Raw genomic sequence first — 25,857 nt, forward strand, 5'->3', positions numbered from 1 at the left:
TTGATGCAGGACTGCGCGCGCATGCGCCGTGAGCGGTTCTGATACATATTGGTCGCAGCTGCTCGCAGCGCCGCTTCAACAGTGCGATATCCTCACGAGGGACGAGCAAAATATTAAACACGCCAGAAGTCCGTGCCACCTCACGATTGCTGAATGGTAGCTGGTCACGTGGTGTTAATCGCCTCTCGTAACCCCCTGTACACTACACGACCGCTCGGCGCAAAACTCGCCCCGATGTCGTGGATTCTCGCACGACTGGAAAATCGGCTCAAAAAAGTGAAAAAGTCGCACAGTGTACGCCTGGCTTAACTCAACTCCAGTCACAAGAAAGGCGGGGGTGGGTGGGGGGGAGGGAGGGGGGGGGGACTTTTCCTCCGCTCTCCCTCGGTTCTCTGTTTCAATTGATCCAAGTTCTGTTTTGGGTGTACGTGTGAGTGCATGGATATACCGTATTTTCCGGTTTATAAGTCGCTACTTTTTTTCCCACGCTTTGAACCGTGCGGTTTATAATGAGGTGCGCCTTTACTGAAGATTTTCCTTCACCTGCCACTAGGGGGCGCTTTAGCAGAAAGTGAAACAGGTGGAAGTCAAATGTGGAAATCGAAGAAAGTGCTCATTTTAATTTAGCACATGCAAGCAGCCGGCACCACGAAGAATTTGTTTGAAATCCATACCCCTCATCATGGTAACTACACGTATGAGTTCATATGATGCTGCATTTAAGTTGAAGGCCATCGATCTGGCAGTTGTAGCGTTATGGTTTTATGCTCTTTTATGAAAGAGGAACCATGCTACGTATTAATTCGGAATATTAATTTTTAATAAATCAATAACCAAATTTTATATTGTTAAGAAGACTCAAAGGTTGTTTTCATCGATAAACTGACGATAATATCTGTGTGTCTGTGTTTCAGTTCAATGAGGAAACCAGTTTGACGATTAAAAGTTTTAATTCTTCAAATTAAACTAATGATTTTGAAAATTGACAAACAGGAAATAACAATCAACATTGGCAACTTTGTGGGACAATCTTTAACAGTTGATATGCTGTTCTTGCTCAAATAGACCTTCTGGTGAATTTATGAAGATTGAGAATGTCGTGACATGAATGCGTGTGTGAGTCTGATTTTGCTTCAGGAAGAAACAGGTGTCTGAGTGAAGTGATGGTTTGGATAAACTTAGGTCTTATCAGAGAACTGCATCAAACGCTAAAAACCGTGCTCTGTCTCACCAAACTCTTGTGGACCCTCTTTCGGATCCGGGCCGTGGAGGATGTTGTGGTTCATCCAGATGACACCGGCGGCTGACAGGAGACGTAGGTGTCGAACGGAACCGGTCCAGAGTTGCCCTCGTTACACGTGGATGGTAGAGCGTTTTGTCGATGCGCTTTCTTAAGTTAATTCACTCAGAAATCAAAAGACTCGGTAATGAGTCTGCGTTAGAAGTCGCGATTCAGCTATTCTGCCTGGTTTGGCAGAAACAGCGTGAGAGAGGGGGGGGGGGGGGGGGGATTGAGCCAATGGGCTCCGTGCCCCCGTTAGCGGTTGTTCACACGTCCTCTCTCTTTCGTTGTCAAGCACAAACTCAAATCATAAGACTGAAACTTACCAAAAACCTTTCTCCTCTCAAAGCAAACGTGTGCGTCAGCAAATGTGTTTTGGAGTTTACTGTGAGCAGATGTGTGTGGGTGTGTGTGAATGTTTGTGTGCTTGAGTGTGTGTGAAGGTCAGCAACAAACATCCTCAACATTATTTAAGAATGGCTTCATTAATCCATTATAATTACCCAAAGCCTAATAGTCTTTCATTTGATTAAAACACATTTATAATGAGCAAAATGATAATGGTTACTTTAACATTAAAATCAAGAAACAAAGTTTTAAGACTTGTTATGTTATGACTACTTTTATGGGAACAACATCTTCTGTGGGAACAACATCTTCTGGCACGAAGCTGCAGGTGGTAGATGTTATGGTTTCCTCCCAGACTCGCTGGCGTTCAGGTCTTAATCTGTGGGTGAAAGTTCTCAGCGACCCAGCTTTGACACAGCTTAGTCCAACACCACCTTTGTGACAGAAAAACCCATATTTCCTCACGTTACACAGTAAAGGAGGGAAACAGTGCTGCCGCACGTAAGCTTGGCATGAATGAATCCATGGTTCGGCACTGGAGACGGCAGCAGGAAGAACTTATTCAAGCCAGCATCACCTGGGGACGATGACAGCGACACCGACATCGCCACAGAAAAGGTACGTGACGAAGCTCTTCTGGGGCTGTTCAACTCCGACACTGAAGAAGAGGACTTTGATGGCTTTAGTGTGCAAGAGGAAGATGAGAGCGAATGACTTCTTCGTGTATCAAGTGTGTTTTATTTACTAACCAGGCATGTTTTGTGTGCAGTTTTTATTTTCTAATCATCCAGGGCTTATTAATGCTGTGTCAGCGCCGTTCTTTTCTTCTAAACATGCAAATTACTGGTAATAACGTGTCAGTTCTGTTTTTATTTTATAACCATCCAGAAATATGAATGCTATCAGTGCTGTTTTCTTTTTCTAAACTTGCAGGCACGTTCACCTGTGTTTAAAATTTGTTTTGTTGAATTAAAACAACAACGAAAAACCTCCGTGTAGCGTCTTTCTGTCTAATTATCTTATGTTATGGCCGTACATGCGCTGTGTGCCGGAGACCTGCATGTGGCTGCTGCGCCGCGGCTTGTATTCGAGTGCGGCGTGTGTGTGTGTGTGTAGAAAACCTTACTTTTGTTGGTGCGGCTTTTATTGAGGTGCGCTCTATAGCCCGGAAATTACGGTAATCCATGTCTAAACATATCACACATACTTGGTTGGCTTTCATGCTTTCGTGCTGTAGGGTTCCGAAGATTTGTGATGACTAAGGTCATAACAGTGAAATGCAATAAGTCTTCCTTCCTACAGGAGTGGATTGGACAACAATCATCACTGTTTGAGAAAAACTATTTTCAAGCCAGAAATGGAAAATAGGTGTGAAGTATCAAAGAAATAACCGTGTTTTGGCATCTTTTCAAATATGAAAAGAAGAGAATAATAGCCAAGTGGCTTTAAATGTGATGGTAAAAGTAAAGCTGTAGTAGCTAAGCAGTAGAGTAGATCCTCTTGGTTTAATGTTTTTGTGCAACCTTCCCTAAATCTACGTTTGTGTTTTCTTGCTTTATTTTGAAAATGCTGTGAAACATGACTGATCTGTCATTAGGTTTGCTAAACAGACCGATGTGAGAGTCCTTTATGAACCCGTTATGTTCAATTCTTTTGTGTGTCAGTGGGCTTTTCTGTGAGAATAACAACGTTCTGCTTCCTAATGGGTTTTCTGAGCTGCGATACCAACCGCTGTTAGGCCGGTGCATTCCCACCAATAACAAACCAAATGTGACCTTCCAGGAATTTGCTGCTGAACTGAAAGACAGAATAAAATAACTACAAAGTGTTAACGCCGTGGGCTAGCACACGCTGCCTTTTTTGTTCCATTTTCAGTAATATTAAACCACCCATCAGCTTCACACAGATTTATATCAATCATCTGGTGTCGTTTTGTGGAGGAAAAAGCCTAGAACCATCCTCTAAATATTGAACTCTTCCTTTAGAGCCCCATCGGAGCAGATAGGATGGCCTTTATACATATTGGTGAGTGGTGTGCCTCTACATATGATGATGGATTATACTGCAGCGCTCTTGTCAGATCCTGTCTGTCCTCATGTCCTCTGCTATGCTCTCGCTAACTCTGACTTCTACCTGTAACCTCATGATGAGCTGGACAAGGAGAGAAAGAAGCTGACCCTTGAAAGACAATTCGGTTTGGATGTGAAGACGGAACAAAACGCACATTTCTTTACTATAAAAGTATTTACCTCTTTGACATTTTTCATTTTCCTTAAGGTTTGATTGCTAGGGGATTTGGTGGGTTATGATGCTTCAGTGAACAGTTCAAAGAGGGTCAAATACTTTTATCTACTCAGGTGTTACCTTAGGAGTATGCTCAGAATCATTGTCGTTCTAGATGACAAATCTCCATCATATCCTTGGTTCCACCCAGATTAGATAAACTGAACCTACCACACAATGACCTCAGTGTTTCAATGCAGGGATGACATTTTTAGCATGAAACATTGTGGCTTGTTCACATGGAAACAGTGTTTAGCTAACACACAAAATATTTTTGGTTTGTTTTGCACTTAAGTGGAAACAGCATGCTAGGGGTCTTATGTTTATATTTTTTTTATGAGTTCAGGTGTAGATAAATTGTGAAATGCCCCTCCTGGGGAACCCTTCTCACCTAATCTCCGGCCCCACGTGCACCAATATTAACATTCTTATCATCTCATTTTTGTTGTGTTTATCCAGTAAACTCTGCACACATTCTTTATGCATTGAATGAATGTATTGATTCATGAGAAAGTTTGCATTATTATAAAACTTGATGGTGTTTGTGCTTAATTGTTGCTACAACCTCGTGAGAGTGTCTAGATCAAGTCACGCGAAGATTAGGACATTTAATCCTAAGTGTGTGTCTTTTGGAAACTGCAATAAATTTTAATTAATTACATTAAAGTAATTCATGCATTTGCACACATTAATTTTCTGTTGTTTATTCTAAATAATTAAGAATCGTTCTTATTGTAGATTGAATTTACTTTAGTTTGAATCCAAACACATCCATCCATCCATTTTCATCTGCTTACCTGAAGTCGGGTCGTGGGGGCAGTAGCCTAAGGCGAGAGGCCCAGACTTCCCTCTCCTCAGCCACTTGGGCCAGCTCCTCCGGGGGAATCCCAAGGCGTTCCCTGGCCAGGTGAGAGACATAGTCCCTCCACCGTGTCCTGGGTCTACCTTTAGGCCTCCTCCCGGTTGGACGTGCCCGGAAAACCTCAGCAGGGAGGCGTCCAGGAGGCATCCTGACCAGATGAGCCACCTCAACTGGCTCCTCTCGATGTGGAGGTGCAGCGGGTCTACTCCAAGCCCCTCCCGAATGACCGAGCTTCTCACCCTATCTCTAAGGGAGAGCCCAGCCACTCTTCGGAGAAAACTCATTTCGGCCGCTTGTATCCGCGATCTCGTTCTTTCGGTCATTACCCAAAGCTCGTTACCATAGGTGAGGGTAGGAATGTAGATTGACCGGTAAATCGAGAGCTTCATCTTCTGACTCAGCTCTCTCTTCACCACGACAGACCGGTACAACGCCCGCATCACTGCAGATGCAGCACCAATCCGCCTATCGATCTCACGCTCCAGTTTTCCCTCGCTCGTGATCAAGACCCCGAGATACTTACACTCCTCCACTTGGGGCAGGACCTCATCCCTGACCCGGAGAAGGCATTCTACCCTTTTCCGATCAAGACCATGGTCTCAGATTTAGAGGAGCAAACACATCTCTCTTTAAATATGCTACACATTATATTTATCTGCAATGGCATTTATTTTCTTTCACACACTTAAACTCAGTTTTTATTTATGACCCCCCCCCCCCCCCCCCCTCCCCTACACACACACACACACACACCCCGACCAGAAAGCATAAAAGCATTGCAAGGTTTGGCAATTGCAATTCTCTGTGTCCTATCACTACCCCGCCTCCCTTACATGCTGTCTTGTAAAATAAAATATCGCAGGGCACCGTGGTTAAGTTACGTTAGAATTCAATGATAAATATGTTCTATAAAACTCCCAACATGTCTCATAAACGACTGAATTTGTTTAATGTGACAAATGCGGGTGCGTGGTGTCTAAGTCATGGGGGAGCCAGGCTTGCAGGTAGTGGAGTGGCGTGTATAATAAGACCATAATGATGAGACAGCTGTGTGTGTGTGTGTGTGTGTGTGTGTGTGTGTGTGTGTGTCCCTCCATTCTCATGTTTGCGACCAACCTTGTCGCTAACACAGCAGCCTTCTGCATTATTTACCCTCACAGCAGTACGACTGCTTTAACTGCTGCCACACGGTGGAGAAAGTACTCGCCTTGCGCCTCAAAGATCTTTTTCATAAACTTCCTTTCTTCCTGTCTCATTAAGCCTTCTGCAAGAAAGACATCTGGGATCTAGCCCCTAGATTTCCTTCTGTTTGGCTTTATCATAAAACACTGGCTGCCTTGAAAACAAAAACTAGTATTGATTTGTCAGACAATAAAGCAGGATTAAAAAAAAACACGTGTGCTTGTGTGGAAATGTTCTTCCCGGGGAAGCCGGAAGTTAAATCTGCACCTCACTGTAACTCACTCCGTATCGCTCCACTTACAAAACTAATAGGATGAGAAAGAGAAGTAACCTGTCACCTGAGTGTCTGTGCAAAAAGAAAAACAGGTGTTGACAATGAAATGTCAGCGGGCGTCAAGAGTTTTTTACTGTTCTCCTACAGTTTCAGGGAAATAAATATCAGCACGTGTGCAAATGACAGAAAGTAACAACCAAGTATCCACATATGTCACATATTTGAAGAACAACCTCTTGAAGAATCCTAAGTCACTTAGATAGCATTTTTACACAAATAAAGAGCTAAAAGAATTATGTGCTACCAGATTACCAGAAGCTACAGGGCTCTAACATTTCTAAATATTCTGTTGCTCTGAGGACATGATCTACATGGAATTAGAAGTGCAGCTTCCTCCTGAAAGGTTAGTGTAACTTCTCCAACTTTTTTCCCACCTTAGCAGTTGTTTGCATCCTTCAAGACCCTGTTTAGGAGTCTAAATTGTGGGTGGACAGTGTTATCAGCTGACCTTTCATCATGACAGGGATGTACGCTAATGGCCATGTCATCTTTGACTTCCACTCTGTGGGAAGCGGCCCTGCTCCTCCAGACATTCACACTCACAGCCGTGAATACTAATGAAACGTGTTTGGTTGGTCGGAAGGCATTTTAATCGGCAGCCAGGATGCGTGTGCTGCTGCTTTGCACACTTGATCTCGGACCTCTGGCTCGAACGGGGAGAGGCTAATGTGATCTTGGCAAGTAAAAGTGTATGACATCTCTGACATTTTTCAGTTGTAAAAGCTCATTTTTTTTCTATCGGAGAAACAAAAAGAGCACAAAACATGCACTAAGTAGTCCCACGCCTGCATTAATTAACATTTCTTTAAAAGACATGAATTTAAAGCAGCGTTTATTATTTTTTAAGTAATTCAGATGCTTCAAATCTAAAAAAGCAAAAGGTTTCAGATGTATACAGCCAGTAGCAGGGCTGGACTGGGACAAAAATTCAGCCCGGGCATTTTGACTGGAGACCGGCCCATCACTTGTTTTTTTTTGGAAAAGACATTAAGCCTTATGCTGTTTCTGACACACACCAACATACACTTTCTTATTGGTAGTATTTATGTATCAATCTAATAAACGTAAACCTACACCATCCTTCCTATCCTGGTATTCTAAAAAGTAGGGTTGGGGGTAACTGATTATTTTTTAAATGATTATTCTGACGATTATTTTATCGAATAGTCGACTATTCTAATGACTATTTAGATGATTAATCTAGCGATTACTTTTCTATTGCACAATTAATAAAAACCAAAAAATTCTAAATAAATTCCTCCAAAAATTGATAAGTTGTTACTGTAAGAGAATAAACACTACAGGCCTTCCATTTTGTATAACACTGCTTTTATTGTGTTGCGGTTGTTTATGTTCTGGTGACGTGTAGAACTTGGGAGTGCAGGCTGCTGCCTGAGAGGTGGTTGGAGACGGAGTGTCTACATGCTGCTTTGTTTTGTTCACTTATGTGTGTGAGGCAAGTGGTGTTACGACCCTTCCTGGGGAGTCACGTGTTTCTCCTATTTTAACTGTAAATCCTAGCTGTTATATTTATAACAAGAAACAGATATTCGGACAGAATATTTTCACGTTTATTCGAATATCATTGTGGAACACACCCAGCATCATAATAAATGAAGTAATATTTATGCCAATTTAAGCCTTTATGGGTGACCAGGACTCTGTGTTTATGAATGTGGAAGACACCCAGCATCCTGTGATGGCACTAATAACATCAAGAGATAATAAATAAGGTAATATTTAGGTCAATTTAACCCTTTACACGTGACCAGGACACTGTAATCAATTTTTGGCAAGGGAAATGATAATTTGTTGCCATTTTTTAGGTGTTTATGAATGTGAAAGACAACCGGCATCCTGTGATGGCACTAATAACATCAAGAGATAATAAATAAAGTAATATTTAGGTAAATGTAACCCTTTACAGGTGACCAGGACACTGTAATCAATTTTTGGCAAGGGAAATTATCTTCTTTTTTTTTTGCCATTTTTGGGGTGTTTTTGATGACACAGTAGGCAGTATGAGTAAAGTAACATCAACAGATAATACATAAAACCCTTATTTGGTCAATTTTAGCCTCTATGAAAATCTTAGCGATTCAATCACTTTTTGGCAAGTAAAATGCCATTTTATTTGTCTACAATTAAATATTCAATAAAGAATTTAAAGATATTTTGAGGCATTTCTTATAGGTAAACGGGAGGGTGTAGTCTATTTGGCAAGTGACAATCTTAATTTTATGTGCTGAAGTGCTTTTATCTTGTTACTTTTAAATAGAGCAAAGTAATGTATAGATAGTAACCTACACAGTGTCATTAAAGCCAAAGCTTGATCATTTTAAATACTTTTTTTCAAGTAAAAATGTGCCCCAAACTAGTTAACTGTGGCTCCATGTCAAGTAGATTAAAGAAAGGAAGGGGGAAAAATTAAATCGCTGGAGAATTGTTTGATTCCATTTATACAACGTTTACATTCAATACAGGGTGCCATTTTACATTGTTTATTTATTTTTTTAGTATCAAGGCTGTAACATAAAGAAAGCCAGTTCTTACCACAAAGTTTGTGGCACAAACCATCTTTCAATCGCAAATATTGCAAAAAGGATTAATATATCCTCATTGTGAACGTTTAAGACAAATAGCAACACTTAAAACAACTTCCGAACTGGAAAAACTAATGTGGCAAGGTGCAGAAACGGTGCCCGGGCGGGATTCGATCTCCAGACTCCCGGGTGAGAGTCATACGCTCTAACCAGTCAGCCAAAGGGGAATCTCCTTAGCCAGGTAGCCAGGGCGCATGATCAATCTGGACACTATGGATGCTCACCACACTGCCACATCTTCCTCCCTCTTTCCACAAGCATGTCCTCGTGCTCCCGCGCAGGGTGCCACAAACACTGCCACACTAATATCCGCGATAAACATCTGTTTAAGTACCGGAAGAGGTTATCTTTGCTTTCTGAATGTCCATATTGCTAGATATGCTGAGTTTTAGGGCGAAATCCTGGGGAATTTTGTCTAGAAATGCAATTACCTAACCGTGCGCGATCCCGCGGTGGCTAATCATTTTTTGGCAGCGAGTCAATTTATGGCACAACACCGGCTCGGGTTTCTCCTCCTCCTCCCTCTTTTCTTCTCCAACCTGTCGCTGGGCTGAGGCTCCATCACTTCCTAAATTGATTTTACTTGAACCTTCACTACCAAACAACTGTGAGATTTTAACACATGTGCCAGCATCAGCCTGAAGGGCCAGTTTCTTTTTTAGTCGAATTTTCTCCGCTTCTCCTTTCCGTTTTTTGTTCTCCATTTTGTTAAGCTCGTCTGTCTGTTTACTGAGATTCACAAACAACTACTGGTGGGTGCATCAGACCTCTGGCTATTGGTCCAGCCCAGAGTGTATTATTACCAATTGGCCAATCCACCAACTTTTACGAGGCATCGCGTGGGGCGGCGCGGACAAGTAGTCCGCAACAACTAGAGGCCAGAGGAAAAAAAAAAAAAAAAAAAAAAAAAACAGACACCGGCCCATAAAAGATGAAAGGGTCGGCCCAGCGGGCAGTTGCCCGCTATGCCCTATGGTCAGTCCAGCACTGGCCAGTAGCTATAAAGTGCATGTTTGCGTGAAGTAAAACAGTTTCTATGAACATTCGCTCACAGTCTGTTTGCTGTAGACAGCACTCCGTTTGAAATGAATAAAAAATGACGAGTTTGATGCTAGTTTTCCGGTCTGAGCGTGTCTCCTGAGTAATGTCAGATTTCCTGGACTTATTTGTGGAATCATTCTTGTCACACAGCCAACAATCAAATCTGCAGAGGCAGAAATATGAAGACAGGATCACCCGTTAGAAGCTGCAAACCTCCCCATCCTGGATTTGTTAAAGAGGATCCCTAGCAGGGATGTGAATCCAACCCTTAACCACACCTGTCATCATCATCATCATCATCACTGTCAGGGACCGAGCAGTAAAACTCCAGGACAATGGTATAAAAGAAGACATTCTCAATTTATTTCCATAAATAATTAACAAAAATCAAGACAAAATGGGCCCAAAATTTAAAAAAATGGCCACCAAAATAACCTTAACTAAAAGTAACAAACAAGACTGGTCTTAAAGCTGAGACACACGGGGGAATGTATACACAAAGGCTAACCCACAGACAACGAGGAGGGGAGAGACGGGGGAAGCACTAAGACAAACAGTAAATAAACCTAGGAAACTAAATCAACAAAGTACATGGACGTGATTTTCACTTTAGAAGTTGGGGGGACACGGGGGGGGGGGGGGGGGGGTACCTTTACAGTATGCTCTAATGGGAAACAGGCTTCAACACAAACGGTTGTTTTCTGCTTGGTCCTAGCGCTCAACCAGTGTCAATTTAATGTAAAGTAATATTGTTTTTGGATGGTAAAAAGTGCAGGGGTCAAACCTTGACTTTGGAAAAAGTGTGTGTGTGTGTGGGGGGGGGGGCATGTCCCCCCTGTCCCCCTCCAAAATTACGTCCATGACAAAGTATAACTACCACAAAAAAGTTAAACTAATACCTCCTAACAAAATCTGGTAAACTCAATTAGAGCTTCAGAACTTCTGGTTTCTGGTTTCTTCATGATCAAGTCCCCCGCTTCCAGCAGCCAGATGGAATATTCCACTTCCTGCCTAGCCTGGCAAGCCAGACTAAATAAATGTATTATTTAGTCTGGCCATGCTCCATTGACGGCTCTCGGTTGTGGGGCGGGTTCTACCGTTGTCTTTCAAATTATCTCCGCATTCCACTGGACAATGAATGTGACATACTCTTGTTTCACTCTGTTGCATCATCCCACCCACCAGGCATATAGAGTGCCCTGATTGGCCCACAAAGGGGATAAAGCTCTGTGATTTGTTCACTAAGCAGATAGAGCACTATGATTGGCCCACCATTATGGACCAATCACAGCTCTTTATGTGTTTGAAACCCCTCTAGAGAGCTGTGATTGGCTAGCCAGAGTCCTGGTAGGAGCTGTGGAGTAGGGCTGCAACAACGAATCGATAAATTCGATGAAAATCGATTACTAAAAGCGTTGGCAACGAATTGCGTCATCGATTCGTTGTGTCGCACAACTCTTCCAAAAGCGCCCCCCCTTCCCGCCCGCTGTTGCGCGCAGACCAGAGCAAGTCAGATCAGCGCAGACCAGAGCAAGTCAGATCAGCGCGAGGGAGAGCCGCAGATCAGCGCGAGGGAGAGCCGCAGATCAGCGCGAGGGAGAGCCGGCAGATCAGCGCGAGGGAGAGCCGCAGATCAGCGCGAGGGAGAGCCGCAGATCAGCGCGAGGGAGAGCCGCAGGTCAGCGCGAGGGAGAGCCGGCAGATCAGCGCAAGGGAGAGCCGGCAGATCAGCGTGAGGGAGAGCCGGTACCGGCAGATCAGCGCGAGGGAGAGCCTGCAGACTTGCGCTGCTGCGAACCGGTTCCGCATTGTTGCACAGCGATCCAGGCAGCTGCTTCCAGCGCACGGTCCATTCTCAAAGTGGCGCAACCAAAAAACTATAATTAGCACACGATCGTTCATGTCCGCACATGTTCTCTATTTTCTGTCTTATTTGTGCCTGAAGCTCGCTACTGCGGAGCTCATCACCTGTGCTGTGGTGATGTCACCTCACGCAGCATCGAAAACGCGCTCTGCGCTTTTCGGTCAGGAGATCCCTTTGACCTGCTCAAAAGTAACTGATGAGGTGAAAAGGTAAGAATCCAGGCAACAGATTTTCTGGAGAATTAAGAGGAGATGCAGGAAGATGAGAGACAGACAGGACAGGAAAATAGTTAAATAAAAACAAGAAAACAAAACAAAGTGTTGAAAAGTAAAATGTAGGTAGATTTATCTCCACTACACGTTTTTACCAGTAAAAAACAATAAGTTATACACATGTCATATTTATACATCTGATACAATTCAGATCACCTTCAAAACTCAGTCACACACCCAGGGCCGTTTCAAGACATTTTGGGGGCCAAGGCAAAATGCCCCCCCCCCCCCCCCCCCCAATAACTGGGCTCCCCAGAAGCCTCTGTGTAATTCATGCCCTCTCCAGTAGTGTTAGTTATATGGTGTTTATAAAAGCCCCTCAGACATTACTGACATGTTCTAATATTATCAGATGAAAAACTAAATTATCAGACATGCTGTCTCATCTGCTTCTTTTTTAAACTTGCAAAAAGTAACAAAACCATTTGAAAGCCACTATTTGTGGATTCTCTGAAAGTTTCCATGGAGTGTGTGACAACTTATTTTTTCATTGATCCTATCGTCTAATCTCACAGCTGAAACAAGCATCCTTAATCATCTGTGCACAGGAAGCGTACCGATGCTGTAGTAAAACAAAAGGTATAATAATTTATTATTAAAACCTTGTTGCAGCACTAAAGCAGAAAAATTAGATTTTGCATTAAATATGCAAAATATTTACATATGAATTGTTTTAGAGCCCTTTAATTGGCAGCATCTGATATTAATTTAGTTCTTACAAAAAATGGGTCCCAACATGGTTTGTGTGGCGTTGCCATAGTGTGACGTCATAGGCACAGATCCCCTGTCCTCTTGTTTGGAAATGGAAATATGGTCACCCTACATTAAACAAACTGTCCACCCGGGCTTTTGCACTGCACAGAGACGCTTCGCTGCCTATGACTGAACGTCAGTTGAGAGTCAGTCTCATGAAGACTGACCAATGAAGAGAGGGCCTCAAGTTAAGACCCTCTCCTCATTGGTCAGTCCACACGAGGTGGGTCAAAGGTTACTCTGGGCGGGTTACGTGTTGTCAGGCATTCAAGTATTGAGTATATTTACTGCATATTACAGTAAAATATTCTGTATGTGACCACATTATGGTGATCCTTGGGTCGTGATGATGGAGCCCTTGAATATTGTTGCCCAGGGTACAACAAAGTGTTAATCTGGCCCTGGTTCCGCCGTCACATTCCCACAGAAACTGGTTGATCACACCGGGGCCAGACTACTAGCATGTGGTTTTACAACCACAATGTCCTCAGAAGCAAAAACGCTTTTAAAAGGGAGGGAGGAGTCCTAACTGTTGCTGCAGGCATGTTGTGTGAGAGTGCAGTTATATACTGGTTAATATATTTTTGGGTTCAGTTGCTTTCATGTGGCCTAATGTGAGTCTATTTGGGATCATTGGAATGATCAGCAGCATTTCTTGATGTGACTTTATGGCAGTTGCCCAGGGCATCATCGCAAGGAGGATGGCATTCATTTACTTTTGTTTTATTTGGTGTTTTTTCAGTCATTTTTGGAAATAGTGATCAATTTTGATTAATTCACAGCCTATGTTTAATTACATTTAAAATAAATGTCAACAGATGAGATCAAACAAAACAGATGAGAATTGCCCTTAAGCTGTTTAACTTGGACCAAGCATTTTAGGTCACAGATAGATGTAGCTTAGGGTCTCTGTCTGTACACCTTATAAGACAATTTAGGTGATGGCATGTTGTTTTTCTGCTATTGAACTGTTTTCTAATAATGTTGTGTTAAATAAAGTGAAGGGAGAGAAATAACGTTTCCCTAGCTGTTTTTAAAAATTTCCCCATGTAATCCGATTAATCGATTAATCGTGTCGAGACCCCATCCGATTAATCGATTATCCAAATAATCGTTTGTTGCAGCCCTACTGTGGAGGTTCCAATGGAGCATGCCTAGACCAAACTTTGCAAAGCAAGAATTTGGTCTAGTTCACTAGGCTACTTCCTGCCTGGAGTTACACCGGAAGTGTCCTCTCTCTCTCTGCCAGTTCGTCCAATCTCAGCAGAATACAAATGAAAATAGTTAATGATCAAATAGACTATGTATAAGATGAATTACTAAATGTGTGCATCCATTAGTGAGCATCTTAAAATATTGCAACAAAATGAAATAATAAACCAGCGTGTGGAAAAAATATTTAAATAATACTAACACTGAGAAATGGCTGGAGGAACCTCCACAATCATCATCATCATCATCATCATCATCATCATCATCATCATCATTACTAACAGTGTGAAAAATGGATAAGTAGAGTCCCCTTGAAAGTAATTCTTGCTTGTGTGAAAGAGAGATGGCTCTTAGGTTGAAGGCCATTCAGAAGCAGCGTCTCTGTGAGAAACCACTTGCAGGATCTGGAGTCTGTTCCTGTTCAACACACTTTCATGAATGTGTCACAGAAGAGAAATGACGGCTCTGTAATTAACTGTAATAGAACAAGCTCTGACCAATTAGCTAGAGAGTGTTTATTAGAAAACCTTAATTTCAGGGGGATTTAGACCACTGTGTAAATGAGGTGCATCTGAGGCATCATTATAATATTCTGTTAATCAGCACACCTGGAAAATGTTGGAGAAGTTCCACCACGCAGGATGAATGGGATGTTTTGTTCTTTATGCAGGAGTGAAAGTGGTGGAAATGTGTCCTCTTTACAAAGCTGGCAAGTGCAGCAGTAGTGAATTAAACGTGATGGTACATAATCCCGTGATGTGCACCACCTCCATGGCAGCATGACATTAGCTACCGGATCAGTCATGTCTGTAAGCCATTCATATGGGGACAAGACGACCTTCTGAGAGCAGAATTTGTTTTTGATGTGATGTAAAAGAAAATCAAATAAAAATATTGAAAATGTTTAAAAAATAATGAAATGCAGAGAAACTCTTTAAGTTAAATTCAGTATCAAGCATCTCTAAATAAAAATAAAACATTCCAAATTAAATGCAAGAAGCCAGTGTCCTCATATGTGCACGCAGGGTCTCGGGAGGTGAAAACACAGCAGCTACAGCACTTAGAATAATGCTAATGGCCTTCACATTGACTCAATTTGTAAAACGTTAACTTTCAAAGTTGGAAATGTTCCTTTCTTGATTTTGAAGTTCAAATCAATTCTGAGCAATCACGGTGGAACGGTTTGTTGTGAAGTAAAAGTTAATGACCCGAACCAGCAGTAGTTGCTGCAGCCTGGCATGGTGCGTTCAAAAATGTTACATTTCCACAAACCTCATTTATGCTTCTAGGTGATTGTAGAGCCGCTCGATCTTTATTAATATTTCATCCATAATCGTCGCAATCAAATCTTCCATAAAATACAAAAAGCTAGCTAACTGTTGTGTGTGATTAAAAACTGTTACTTTTCTGTTTTATTCCCCACGATTTTCATCCGGAGTAGTGAAACAACACGGGGCTGTGAGGTTGGCAACGGTTTTGGGTTCACATCCTGTTCAAATGCAAGAGCCCAATCTGAGACTTCGTAGGGATTTGGAAATTAAATGAATCCGTTCGTTTGCGAGAGAATTACGTCAGTTGTTTATGTTTGAAAGAGAAGTCTTTACTCTTGTGCACAGAAACTGGCCTGCTCAGCCAGCCCCATGCATGCTTCCTTATGGTTGGTTTATGCTTGAAGCGTCCGTGAGGTCCGCACGGCTCCGCGCGGAAAAGTTGCGTCATTTTGCGTCATTTTAACAATCACGCCCCTCCACCGCACCTCCGCACGGCCCAGAATTTCCGCAACGCGCACCTCGGAAAATTTCTAACCACGCGGACGGACGGACGCGGAAAAACATGGCGGACCGGCAAGAACTACTAAGGCAGAGGTTCGTAAATGCAGACATTTGTATGATTCAGCTCTCAGAGATCACCGTGATCAACATGTTGTTAATAATTCTTGGAGAGAAATAGCTCGCACTGTCGGAAAAGACGAGAACGCTGTTAAAAATGCTGAAATGCCGTGTTGTAAACAGTAATTTCTACTTCTATGGTGTAGTGTTGGATGTTTGCCGTAGAGCTCCATGCTGCCCCATTCAGTTTGGGAGAATATTGGCTCACCGCAGAGACGAACCGCACGAACCATAAACACTGCGAGTTGTGAAGCGCGTTCCATCCGCGAGCCGCATCACCGCCTGGAAAGTGAATGCGTCAAGCATAAACCAAGCTTTATGGGAAGCATTGAGTCTGGGAAGTCTTCTAATCAAATAACCCCACCCCCTGAGAATTCAAACTGAGCCAATCAGCGCTGAGCAACGGACGTCACACACCACAACGCTCAGTTTCTCATAAACAATGAAGAGTGCGTCTGAAGCGGCGTTTGCTGCGGCTCTTTCCTCTGTTCTAAATGACGTGAACACGTCTTTAAAACCACAACAAGAATAATCACTAAAATCCTTTCTTCCAAAAGCAGATGTTTGCACCGTCACCAGACGCCGTTTTTGACTACAGCTAAAAAACTACAGCGTCACATTGTACAGTCGGCATTTCTGCCTTTTTTCATCCATCCATCCATTTTCATCCGCTTATCCAGAGTCGGGTCGTGGGGGCAGTAGCCTAAGGCGAGAGGCCCAGACTTCCCTCTCCCCAGCCACTTGGGCCAGCTCCTGCGGGGGAATATCAAGGCGTTCCCTGGCCAGGTGAGAGACATAGTCCCTCCACCGTGTCCCGGGTATACCTTTAGGTCTCCTCCCAGTTGGACGTGCCCGAAAAACCTCATCAGGGAGGCGTCCAGGAGGCATCCTGACCAGATGCCCGAGCCACCTCAACTGGCACCTCTCGATGTGGAGGAGCAGCGGCTCTACTCCGAGCCCCTCCCAGATGACTGAGCTTCTCACCCTGTCTATAAGGGAGAGCCCAGCCTTTCTGCAGAGAAAACTCGTTTCGGCCGATTGCACCCGTGATCTCGTTCTTTTGGTCACTACCCAAAGCTCGTAACCATAGGTGAGGGTAGGAACATAGATCGACCGGTAAATCGAGAGCTTCACCTTCTGACTCAGCTCTCTCTTCACCACGACAGACCGGTACAACGCCCGCATCACTGCAGATGCAGCACCAATCCACCTATCGACCTCACGCTCCAGTTTTCCCTCACTCGTGAACAAGACCCCGAGATACTTAAACTCCTCCACTTGGGGCAGGACCTCATCCCTGACCCGGGATGAGGTCCTGCCCTCAATTTTTCTGATTGGTTATTTTTGAGCTGCCTAGTCCCGCCCCTCATGTGCCTCTCTGCCTTGGAGTAACCTGACTAGTTCTCTGTGTGGACAGAGGACGAGTCTGGCAGGCCAGGCCACACAGAAACATCAATCGCCAGGTCGATTGTACAGTTACTTTACCAATTGTCATTCTGTCACAACAACACATTCTCACACCCGAGCGGCTAAAACTGACGAAGGGTGACCAAGCGTCACTTTGCGATGCCCACAATCAAACAGAGATTTCACCAAAATGTGACCTTTACCCTCTTACAATTGAAACTTCCCCTCACTCCCATCCTGACCTTCAACCCACTTGTGCATGCAACACTTTGTTTCTAGTTGTATCGTCCGTCTCAAACACGGTTAACGAGAAGTTTAGAATGAGAAACTGGGTTAAGGTTTGAATGGGTGCGAGGGGAAGGTTAAATGGCAAGAGGTTAGAGGTTAAACGTCGGTAAGATGGGCTTCGGAAACCGACGCTCTGGCACAGCGCATCGCCTCTCAACGTGTTTGTCGGGGCTTTGTTGGAAACAAACGCTTGGTCACCCTTCGTCAGTTTTAGCCGCTTCGGGAGTGAGAATGTGTTGATCACAACTGTTCTCCATTTTCACATGACACAGCTTTGAAGGAAAAGATTAAAGCGAGTGAGAAAATCCTGCCAGGCAGACTTCACCATAGAAACATCATTCAAAGTCACAGAACTTTGCACTTCACATGACTGAGCTGGTGCTGTGATACATTTTTGGGTTTTGACATGATTACTGATAACGGTTTGTGAAACCGTTCAGTTGAGGATGCTAACTCAAGTTGCGGCTCTAAATTTTCAAACCTTTAAAACAATCTTAACACAGCTATGTAAAAACAAATGATAGAGTTAGAACTGATGGTTTCCTTTCAGTGCAGAGCACACTCCCAAGCTTCCATAGTGTTCCATTTAATTCTTGCTGTAAGATCAAATATTCGTTTGAAGGTGTGTGGTTACCATGGTGACTTGAATGAACCACTGGTAACAGCTTTAACATTGATCTTGGTTTACTTTTCACATCTTATACAGGTAAGGTAATTGTTTTGTTCATTTGCTGATGGGCACCAGTGGGTTTTTATTTTCAGGTATGATCTATTTAGTTCAGTACAATTTACCTGAATGTCTGTTTCCAAGTCAGCTTCCTTTATAACACTCTGTGAAGCTCATCGGGATTCACAAGACTGTTTCCACCTGCTCTGATGCTCTGTTGTTATGGCGATTACTATTCATGAGATGAAATGTCACAATTACAACCTTATTGCTTTGTTGGCTTGTGTAACTCTCTCTCTCTCTCTCTCTCTCTCTCTCTCTCTCTCTCTCTCTCTCTCTCTCTCTCCCTCTCTCTCTCTCTCTCTCTCTCTCTCTCTCTCTCTCTGGGCAGTCCAGTGCAGTTTTAGCTCAATCTATTATTCATATTTCTCTCTCCGTTTGGTTTGTGCTGGTGAGTTATCAGCAGGAAGAACCGGTTGTCCACACACATTACCGCCAGCACAGTCGCAGACCTTTTAAAATGTTTACGTCTCAATGCAGCTCTGTAACAGGCAGAAGAACATCGCTCCAGTGTTTTTAATGTGTTAGAGCTGCTGCAGGTAACTTTAACCATTAAACTAACTGGAGGGTTTCTCTGCCCACTTGATCGCCTGTGCATTAGTTTTAAAAGTTTGAGTGAGTCCAACAAGTTGCTTTTCTAAGGAAAATGAAAGATGCCATGTTTGGTGAGAACTTGGTTCAGTTTGTTTCTGTGTTAAATCCTGCTGGACTGTACTGGTTTGTCAGCTAGCGACTGTTTTGGTCCAACAGCTGATGAGAATACACTAATGTAATAACACCATGTACTGGTTTTGGTGGTTTATCTGCCGTTTTAATTTCAGCTCAAATCTTTTCGGCCCACTGCGTGGTTCTCAATGTTCTGGTTCTGAGTTTGCAATCAGTCAGAATTAAAAAGGTGATCAGAAAAAATACAAACCACAGATGTGCAGTCCTGACACCATTCTCTAATAAAATATGTTTGACCACAATGAGCAAAAGCTTCTCTTCGACAGCATAATGTTCGCGAATCTTTCATTTCCCTCAATCGACTCTTTCAAAAGACCAATTTTAGTAATTTTGCAGTTCCCCCTCAAGCCCTTTGATTTCATCAGACAAAACATTTGCAAAACCCCCTAAAACTCAGGCTTTTCCTACAGGTTTGTGTCTTTGTGTTAACGTTACAGCATGACCACAAACAGTTCCTTCTGTCTGGCTCTCTCAGGTGTTCACCAGGTATGGGAAGTGCTACATGTTTAATGCTGCAGAGGAGGGGAAGACACTTCGCACCACCATGAAAGGAGGGACAGGAAACGGCCTGGAGATCATGTTGGACATCCAGCAGGACGAGTACCTGCCGGTGTGGGGCGACACAGGTAGGCATGAAAGAGCCCTCACCTGTGCTTTCAGACAGCAAACAAAGAGCTGAAGGAGTAAACAAATGCCTCATCAAAATAACAACTTGGTCAAATGTGGGGCTGTTTTTACCGCTCAAAGCTCCAAGAAGCCTAAAAACACCTCCTCCTCCTACTTTTCCTTCTCTGTTCATGTTTCTTTATGCTGCTGTCAAGTGCTACTCACAAGGCTTCATTTTCAGTATAATGGCTTTCCTGTTGCCAAGCGACTAAAAAACAGACACTTTTGTTTTCTTCTCCAATATATCTCATAATTGTGTTTTTTTGGACACGGGTACCAGCCTAAAACCACGACGCTACTTGAAACTTTCACAATGTTTGTGCTCATGAAATCAAGGATACCACAAATCCTGTTGGGCTAGTTTCTGGAGCCGCTGTGGCTTTTGGTTACTTTTAGCTATTTCCTCTTACTGTGAAATGATTGCAAACAGCAAAGCTTGCTATTCAGACTTACGCGCATGAGTCCGTCCTTCTTTTTCACTATAGGGTCCCTTGTCTTTGTCATCCACACACTGTCTGGTTGAACATATTCGCCCATTGCAGCTTTACATGCATGAGTGGTCTTATATTTCTGATACAAAGTCAATTAAATGTGATGCAAATGTGCTCAAATGCCCTAAGCTGTGCATATTTTGCAGTAAAAGCGTGTAACCGAACCGTAAGTCAGATGGTTTCAAGTCTTCAGGATTTAACGTCTTTAGGGACACTTATCACCTGGTAATTTAAAATCAAATAAAACGTCTGTTAACTCTTTTAATATGAAACTTGATCGTCCTCAGCTTATGTTAGCACCAAATTGCTTTCTGATCAGATAGATGATTTATACTACTGATCCTGCTAACGTAAGAATTGTACACAATGTCTCCAATGATTAGAGAACTGCTGCTGCTGGGGTTTAAACAAGAGATGACCAACATAGCTTTTTCTCACTTAATAATTTGTGTGGTGTATTTCTGCTCCCTATTTTGTGCTTTAAGTCGTTTAAAAACCTAGTTCTTTTCTGTCACTGACTGCTGGATTCTGGGGATTTTGTTGGACCTTTTATAATTCTTGTGATTTTTGGGATTTGTTGATTTCTCTGACTTTTAGTTGGACTAAAAATCTTTAAGATCCGACAGAGGCAGCTCAGCCACGGCACACGCTCTGCTGTAGCATTGACGCTAATTTAAATGTCTGCCCTCTCTCTCTCCTTCTGCCCCACAATGATGAGTTTATGGTTCTTAAAGCAAATAAAAGGATTAAGAACCTTAAAGAGGATGTGCAGTGTCTCTCTGCTGAACTACAATAGAAGGAAATGCTTCTGGGTAGTTGATCCCTCCAAGCTCCTTCCTCCCACTCAACCACCTGATGCCATCCAGCAGGAGCCTGGAGTCTGTAAGAAGCAGCCTCTACAGTCTCTTCCCTGCTGCAGGCCTCAACTTCCAACGCCCGATGCAAAATACTGAAGGCTGCTGTGTGTCAACACTACTGGACCACCTGTCCTGGCTCAGAAGGTGAGCCCCTCTACTGTAAACCCTCAACTCCACACCCTCCAGTCCCTCAGGTCCACAGGAAGTCAAACCCAGAGTCCTCTACACCTCATCCACTGTTTTCACTGACCACTCTCCTGGTAGGAGATTCAGTAATCAGGAATGTTTGCTTCTTCAATGTCATGATAAGATGTTTTCCATCAGCCACCATCCCTGCTCTCCTGGATATAGTTCCTGGTCTGCTGTGCTCCATCCCAGCTTCAGTTAAACAGTGATCATTCATGTGGGATCAAATGATGACTCACGCCGGGAGTCTGTCATCACACAACAGCATTTAACCATCTCCCTGACATTCTGTGGAGCAGCAGAATGTCTGTTTTCGTCTCTGGCCCGATCACCACGGTTTCCCGTTGATGTGGAAGCTTTAGCTGCCTGCTCTCTCTTCACTCCTGGCTTCAGTCTGCTTGCAGGTCCCTCAGTTTTGGTTTCATTGATCATTTCAACATGTTCTGGAAACATTTCTTCTTTTCCAGGCCAGATGGCATTCACTCCAACCGTCATGGCTCAAGCTTGCTAACTGCTAACATCAGGTATGCTGTGCAGTCCCATAGACGTACATCTGTGGTGGATTCCTTCTCACAGACATGAAGGTCTATATCTCAGCTAAATACACCTTCAGCCATCGCTGATCCCAATCACCATCACCACCACTCCAAATGACATCACCCCTACAGTCCTCCCCCAATGCAACCACCGTCATCTGTTTTCCAAGAGGCACTGTCCCCAAAATGTTGTCTTCTGCTGCCAGAAAGTTTTCCTATTGTTCATTTGTCAACTGGCAAGGACATTAACAGTTTTTATGGCCAGAGAACCCAGAAGCGCATCAGACGTTTACCACCCATCCCTCTCCAACAGGCTAAGAAGACAAATGATCTCCAGGATTCAGTTCAGTGTGCCCTGTTAAACGACCATTCCATTTTAAACAAATCCTTCAGTTTAAATGAGCTGTTCATCAGAGAAACGTTGGACTATTTATTCTTACTGCGACGTGGCAGCAAGATGGAAATTTTGTGCATACTAAATGAAATATGTCCACCAAACTGCTCTGTGTTCACCACGCCACGCCCATCATGTCATGGTGGAGGTCTTGCTGTGGCCGTTAAGGACGAACATGCCTGTGATTTGAAGAAAAATGGCCCTTTTACAACTTTTGAACGTCAGATCATCAAAGTAGGGTTACAAAATATGTCTAACTGTATTTGTCTCTGAATTTCCAGAATTTTTATCAGCGATGCTCAAGCTAAAAAAAGTTTTTATTCTTGGTGACTTTAATTTGCACATTAATGACCCTGTGTGCAACACAGCAGTAGAGTTTATATCTGTGAAGCCGGGCGTACACTGTGCGACTTTTTCACTTTTTTGAGCCGATTTTCCAGTCGTGCGAGAATCCACAAGATCGGGGCGAGTGTTGCGCTGAGCATCGTGTAGTGTACAGGGGTTACGAGAGGCGATTAACACCACGTGACCAGCTACCGATCAGCAATCGTGAGCTCGCACGGACTTCTGGCGTGTTTGAAATTTTGCTCGTCCCTCGTGAGGGTATCGCACTGTTGAAGTGGCGCTGCGAGCAGCTGCGACCCAAAAAGGATCAGAACCGCTCACGGCGCATGCGCAATCCTGCATCAACGCCGCTCGGTCGCTATTTCCCTAATAACACACGCTGTTCGTTTTTATTTCTACACGTTTTTTTACTCACAAAGATTGTCAGGAAAGCGTGTTTGTCGTGTTCATGTCAAATTAAACTGATCACAAAACACAAATTTACTTTCTTTATTTTGTTTTCCTCATCCAACCCCCATAAATCCCTGTGTGTCCTCCTGCAGCACTCCCGAAGGACAACAGGCAAAACAAGACAAAAAAGTCTGACGTGTTGAGTAAAAACTGCTATTTTTAGCATATTTTTAGGTCCGGCGTGTTGCTACCAGACGTACAGTGTGAGCACATGGCTCGTGAGATCTGCCCTGCGATGAAGTCGTACAGTTTGAGCTGAAGCTGGGTGCTACGAGTGAAAAAGTCGCACAGTGTCCGCCCAGCTTAACAGTGTTTGAACTTTGAACAGCATGTTTCAGGCGGTTGGAACTCCTCTCAGAGTAGCCATCACTGACCCATTTATACGTTTATCTAAGTCACCATTTCTATATCGATTAACTGATGACTTTTCTGGAACTTTACAGCAGTTTTCATAAATTTTAAACTGGTTTTTGTCAAATGCATTCAGCAGAAACTGCTTTGCTTAAAGTTTCTAGTGCAGGGGTGTCAAACTCAAACTCACAAGGGGCTAAAATGAAACTCTGGGACGGAGTCGAGGGCCAAACTTCATATTTTTTGAAAAATTGACGGCAAATTTGCACGTTTTCTTTATCAACATGTGTGCAATTTTGAACCTTTAAATTTGGAAACAAACATCTTTCTGCATTAACACTGAATGTGGAATAACCAAATTACACACGAGCAAGTCAGTTACAAATAAAACACATCAGTGGTATTCATTACCTGTGGTATATTCAGCATTTTTAAAATCTATTCAGGATTTATGTTTTCTTGTTTATTCATTTTTCTTATTTTTTATTCTCCTTTCTTTCTCCTGTAATAAGTGTCATCGCTGCTGTGACATCTAGCTTTCCCCACTGAGGAACAATAAAGGGATTTTCTATTCTATTCATCTATTTGCAGCCTTTCCACTTCCTGTTTACTGTAGGTTAAATCTTTTCTCACGGGCCAACAACAAAATAAAAATATCATTTTATCTTAAATGACAATGCAACATTTCACCTGTTAACTTTCATGTTTTGGAGCTCTCCAGTTTTCAGGTTTGATGTAACAAAACAGAAAAGAGAAGCTTAATAAGCATTAGACACCGGGAAAACATCTTCAGCTGCCTGCTTCTGTCAAAGTGACACGAAACACACTCAGAAAAGAGCAGAAGGTGGTTTTCTGAAGAAAAGGTTAAACCAGACCAACATCCTATTTTACCTGTTAATGGTTCCATTCTGTGTGTGTGTGTGTGTGTGTGTGTGTGTGTGTGTGTGTGTGTGTGTGTGTGTGTGTCAGATGGCACCAGTTTGTTTTTGTGGGTCTTGGATCATTTTATAGGTGATGCATTTTTTAATAGCTGGTTTTGGATCGGCACGTTTTTCTTTTCTGTTGCAAAGATGTTCCAAACATTCTCAAAAGCAAAACATGAAGGCAATTAATCAGATCAGTATTATGTTCTTATTCTTACTATTCTTATGGGGCAGAAGTTGCTCAGGAAGTTAAGTGTTCAGTAATCGAAAGGTTTCATGTTCGATCCCAGCTCCCAGCAGAGAATGCTGCTGTTGTGCCCTTGGGCAAGACATTTAACCCACCTTGCCTTTTGGTGGTGATCGGAGAGGCCGGCTGCACCTGTGCTTGGAAAGCCTTGCCTCTGTCAGTGTGCCCCAGGGCAGCTGTGGCTCCATCGTAGCTCATCACCACCAGGGTGTGACTGGGTGAATGTGCTTTGGAGTCCTCTGACTCAGAAAGGTGCTATACAAGTACGGGTCATTCATCATTTATGACAGGACTATATGGAAGTCACATTATTAAAAAATAATAGACACCATACCTTGACATTGCATGGAAAAGTTGTAACTTTTACCCTCAGAACCTCAAGGGGTAGTGATGAATTGTGATCATAAAAGAAATTTTGTGCCTGTCAATCCCAATGTGCATCTCTTTTATTAAATCGGTGGATCTTCTGAAAGTAAAGTGATATTTAAAGCTTTAAAAAGGCAGAAATGTGACCTGTTCAGTTTGACCCATGACATCATGGATTGTTTTCTGTAAATCAACTTTCTTCATTCTTTAAACATGTTTGTGAAACACATCAGATTCCTTAATCTTCTAAGCTGCATCCGCGGTATGTTCTCTTACTGAATGACATAAACTGCATGTTTTGTGCCTTTGAAATCATTCAGATGTTTTTTTAAAAAGGCAAAAAAATGTAACAATCTCCCAAAAAATAACCAAATAATTCATACAAACAAGCCATTAAAGAGGAATTACTATATAAGTTTCAACATCACTGTTTCTGACAAACTTGACTGTATTATTTTTTTCTCTTAAATTAATTGAAACATTTAAATGATCAATTGACTCTAAAAAAAAAGTCAATTTAAGTTCAGTTGAAGTTCTAATAAAACCCCTCATTAAAGTAGCAGAAGCCTGCTGTGGCTGGAATTAATAATTATCCAGCGATGAGGTTTGAGGCTTAGAATACGAGCCTATGGACATGAATTGTCCAGTATATATGTCGATGGTTTTAACTGAAGTAAAGGAGCTCTGGAGTCTGACTCAGTGGTGCTGACGTGAAGCTCTAAGTAAAATGTCTCACAGGTTATCTGTCATCACGTCACTACCTCGTCTGGCCCAGAGCTGGTACAGTGACAGGTTCATCTCTACCCCCTCCCACATTGCCCCAGTCCTTGAAAGTCCCACCGAGTCGAGACAGCCTGAGCGTGTCTCAGGTTTAGCTCGAGGAGTTTTGTGAAAGTGATACAAATTTCAGTTCACATTTTGTCACATTTAGTAAGTTACATTTGAGAATGTCCTGCAACCAAACCAGTTCAT

At 42.9% G+C, this 25,857-nt stretch overlaps 1 protein-coding gene across 4 annotated transcripts in view; it reads left to right on the forward strand.

The window, feature by feature from the left end:
- The window catches only part of asic2 (acid-sensing (proton-gated) ion channel 2), an 808,019-nt gene that overhangs the window by 706,267 nt on the left and 75,895 nt on the right, over positions 1 to 25,857 (forward strand). For all 4 annotated transcript variants that reach the window (XM_070551418.1, XM_070551416.1, XM_070551417.1 and 1 more), the window contains one exon: positions 19,549 to 19,699. In XM_070551418.1, the coding sequence (XP_070407519.1) occupies positions 19,549 to 19,699 (151 nt within the window). The remainder of the gene's footprint in view (positions 1 to 19,548; positions 19,700 to 25,857) is intronic.

Source organism: Nothobranchius furzeri, chromosome 5 (assembly GCF_043380555.1).
Source record: "Nothobranchius furzeri strain GRZ-AD chromosome 5, NfurGRZ-RIMD1, whole genome shotgun sequence".
In the NCBI taxonomy this organism is placed as follows: domain Eukaryota; kingdom Metazoa; phylum Chordata; class Actinopteri; order Cyprinodontiformes; family Nothobranchiidae; genus Nothobranchius; species Nothobranchius furzeri.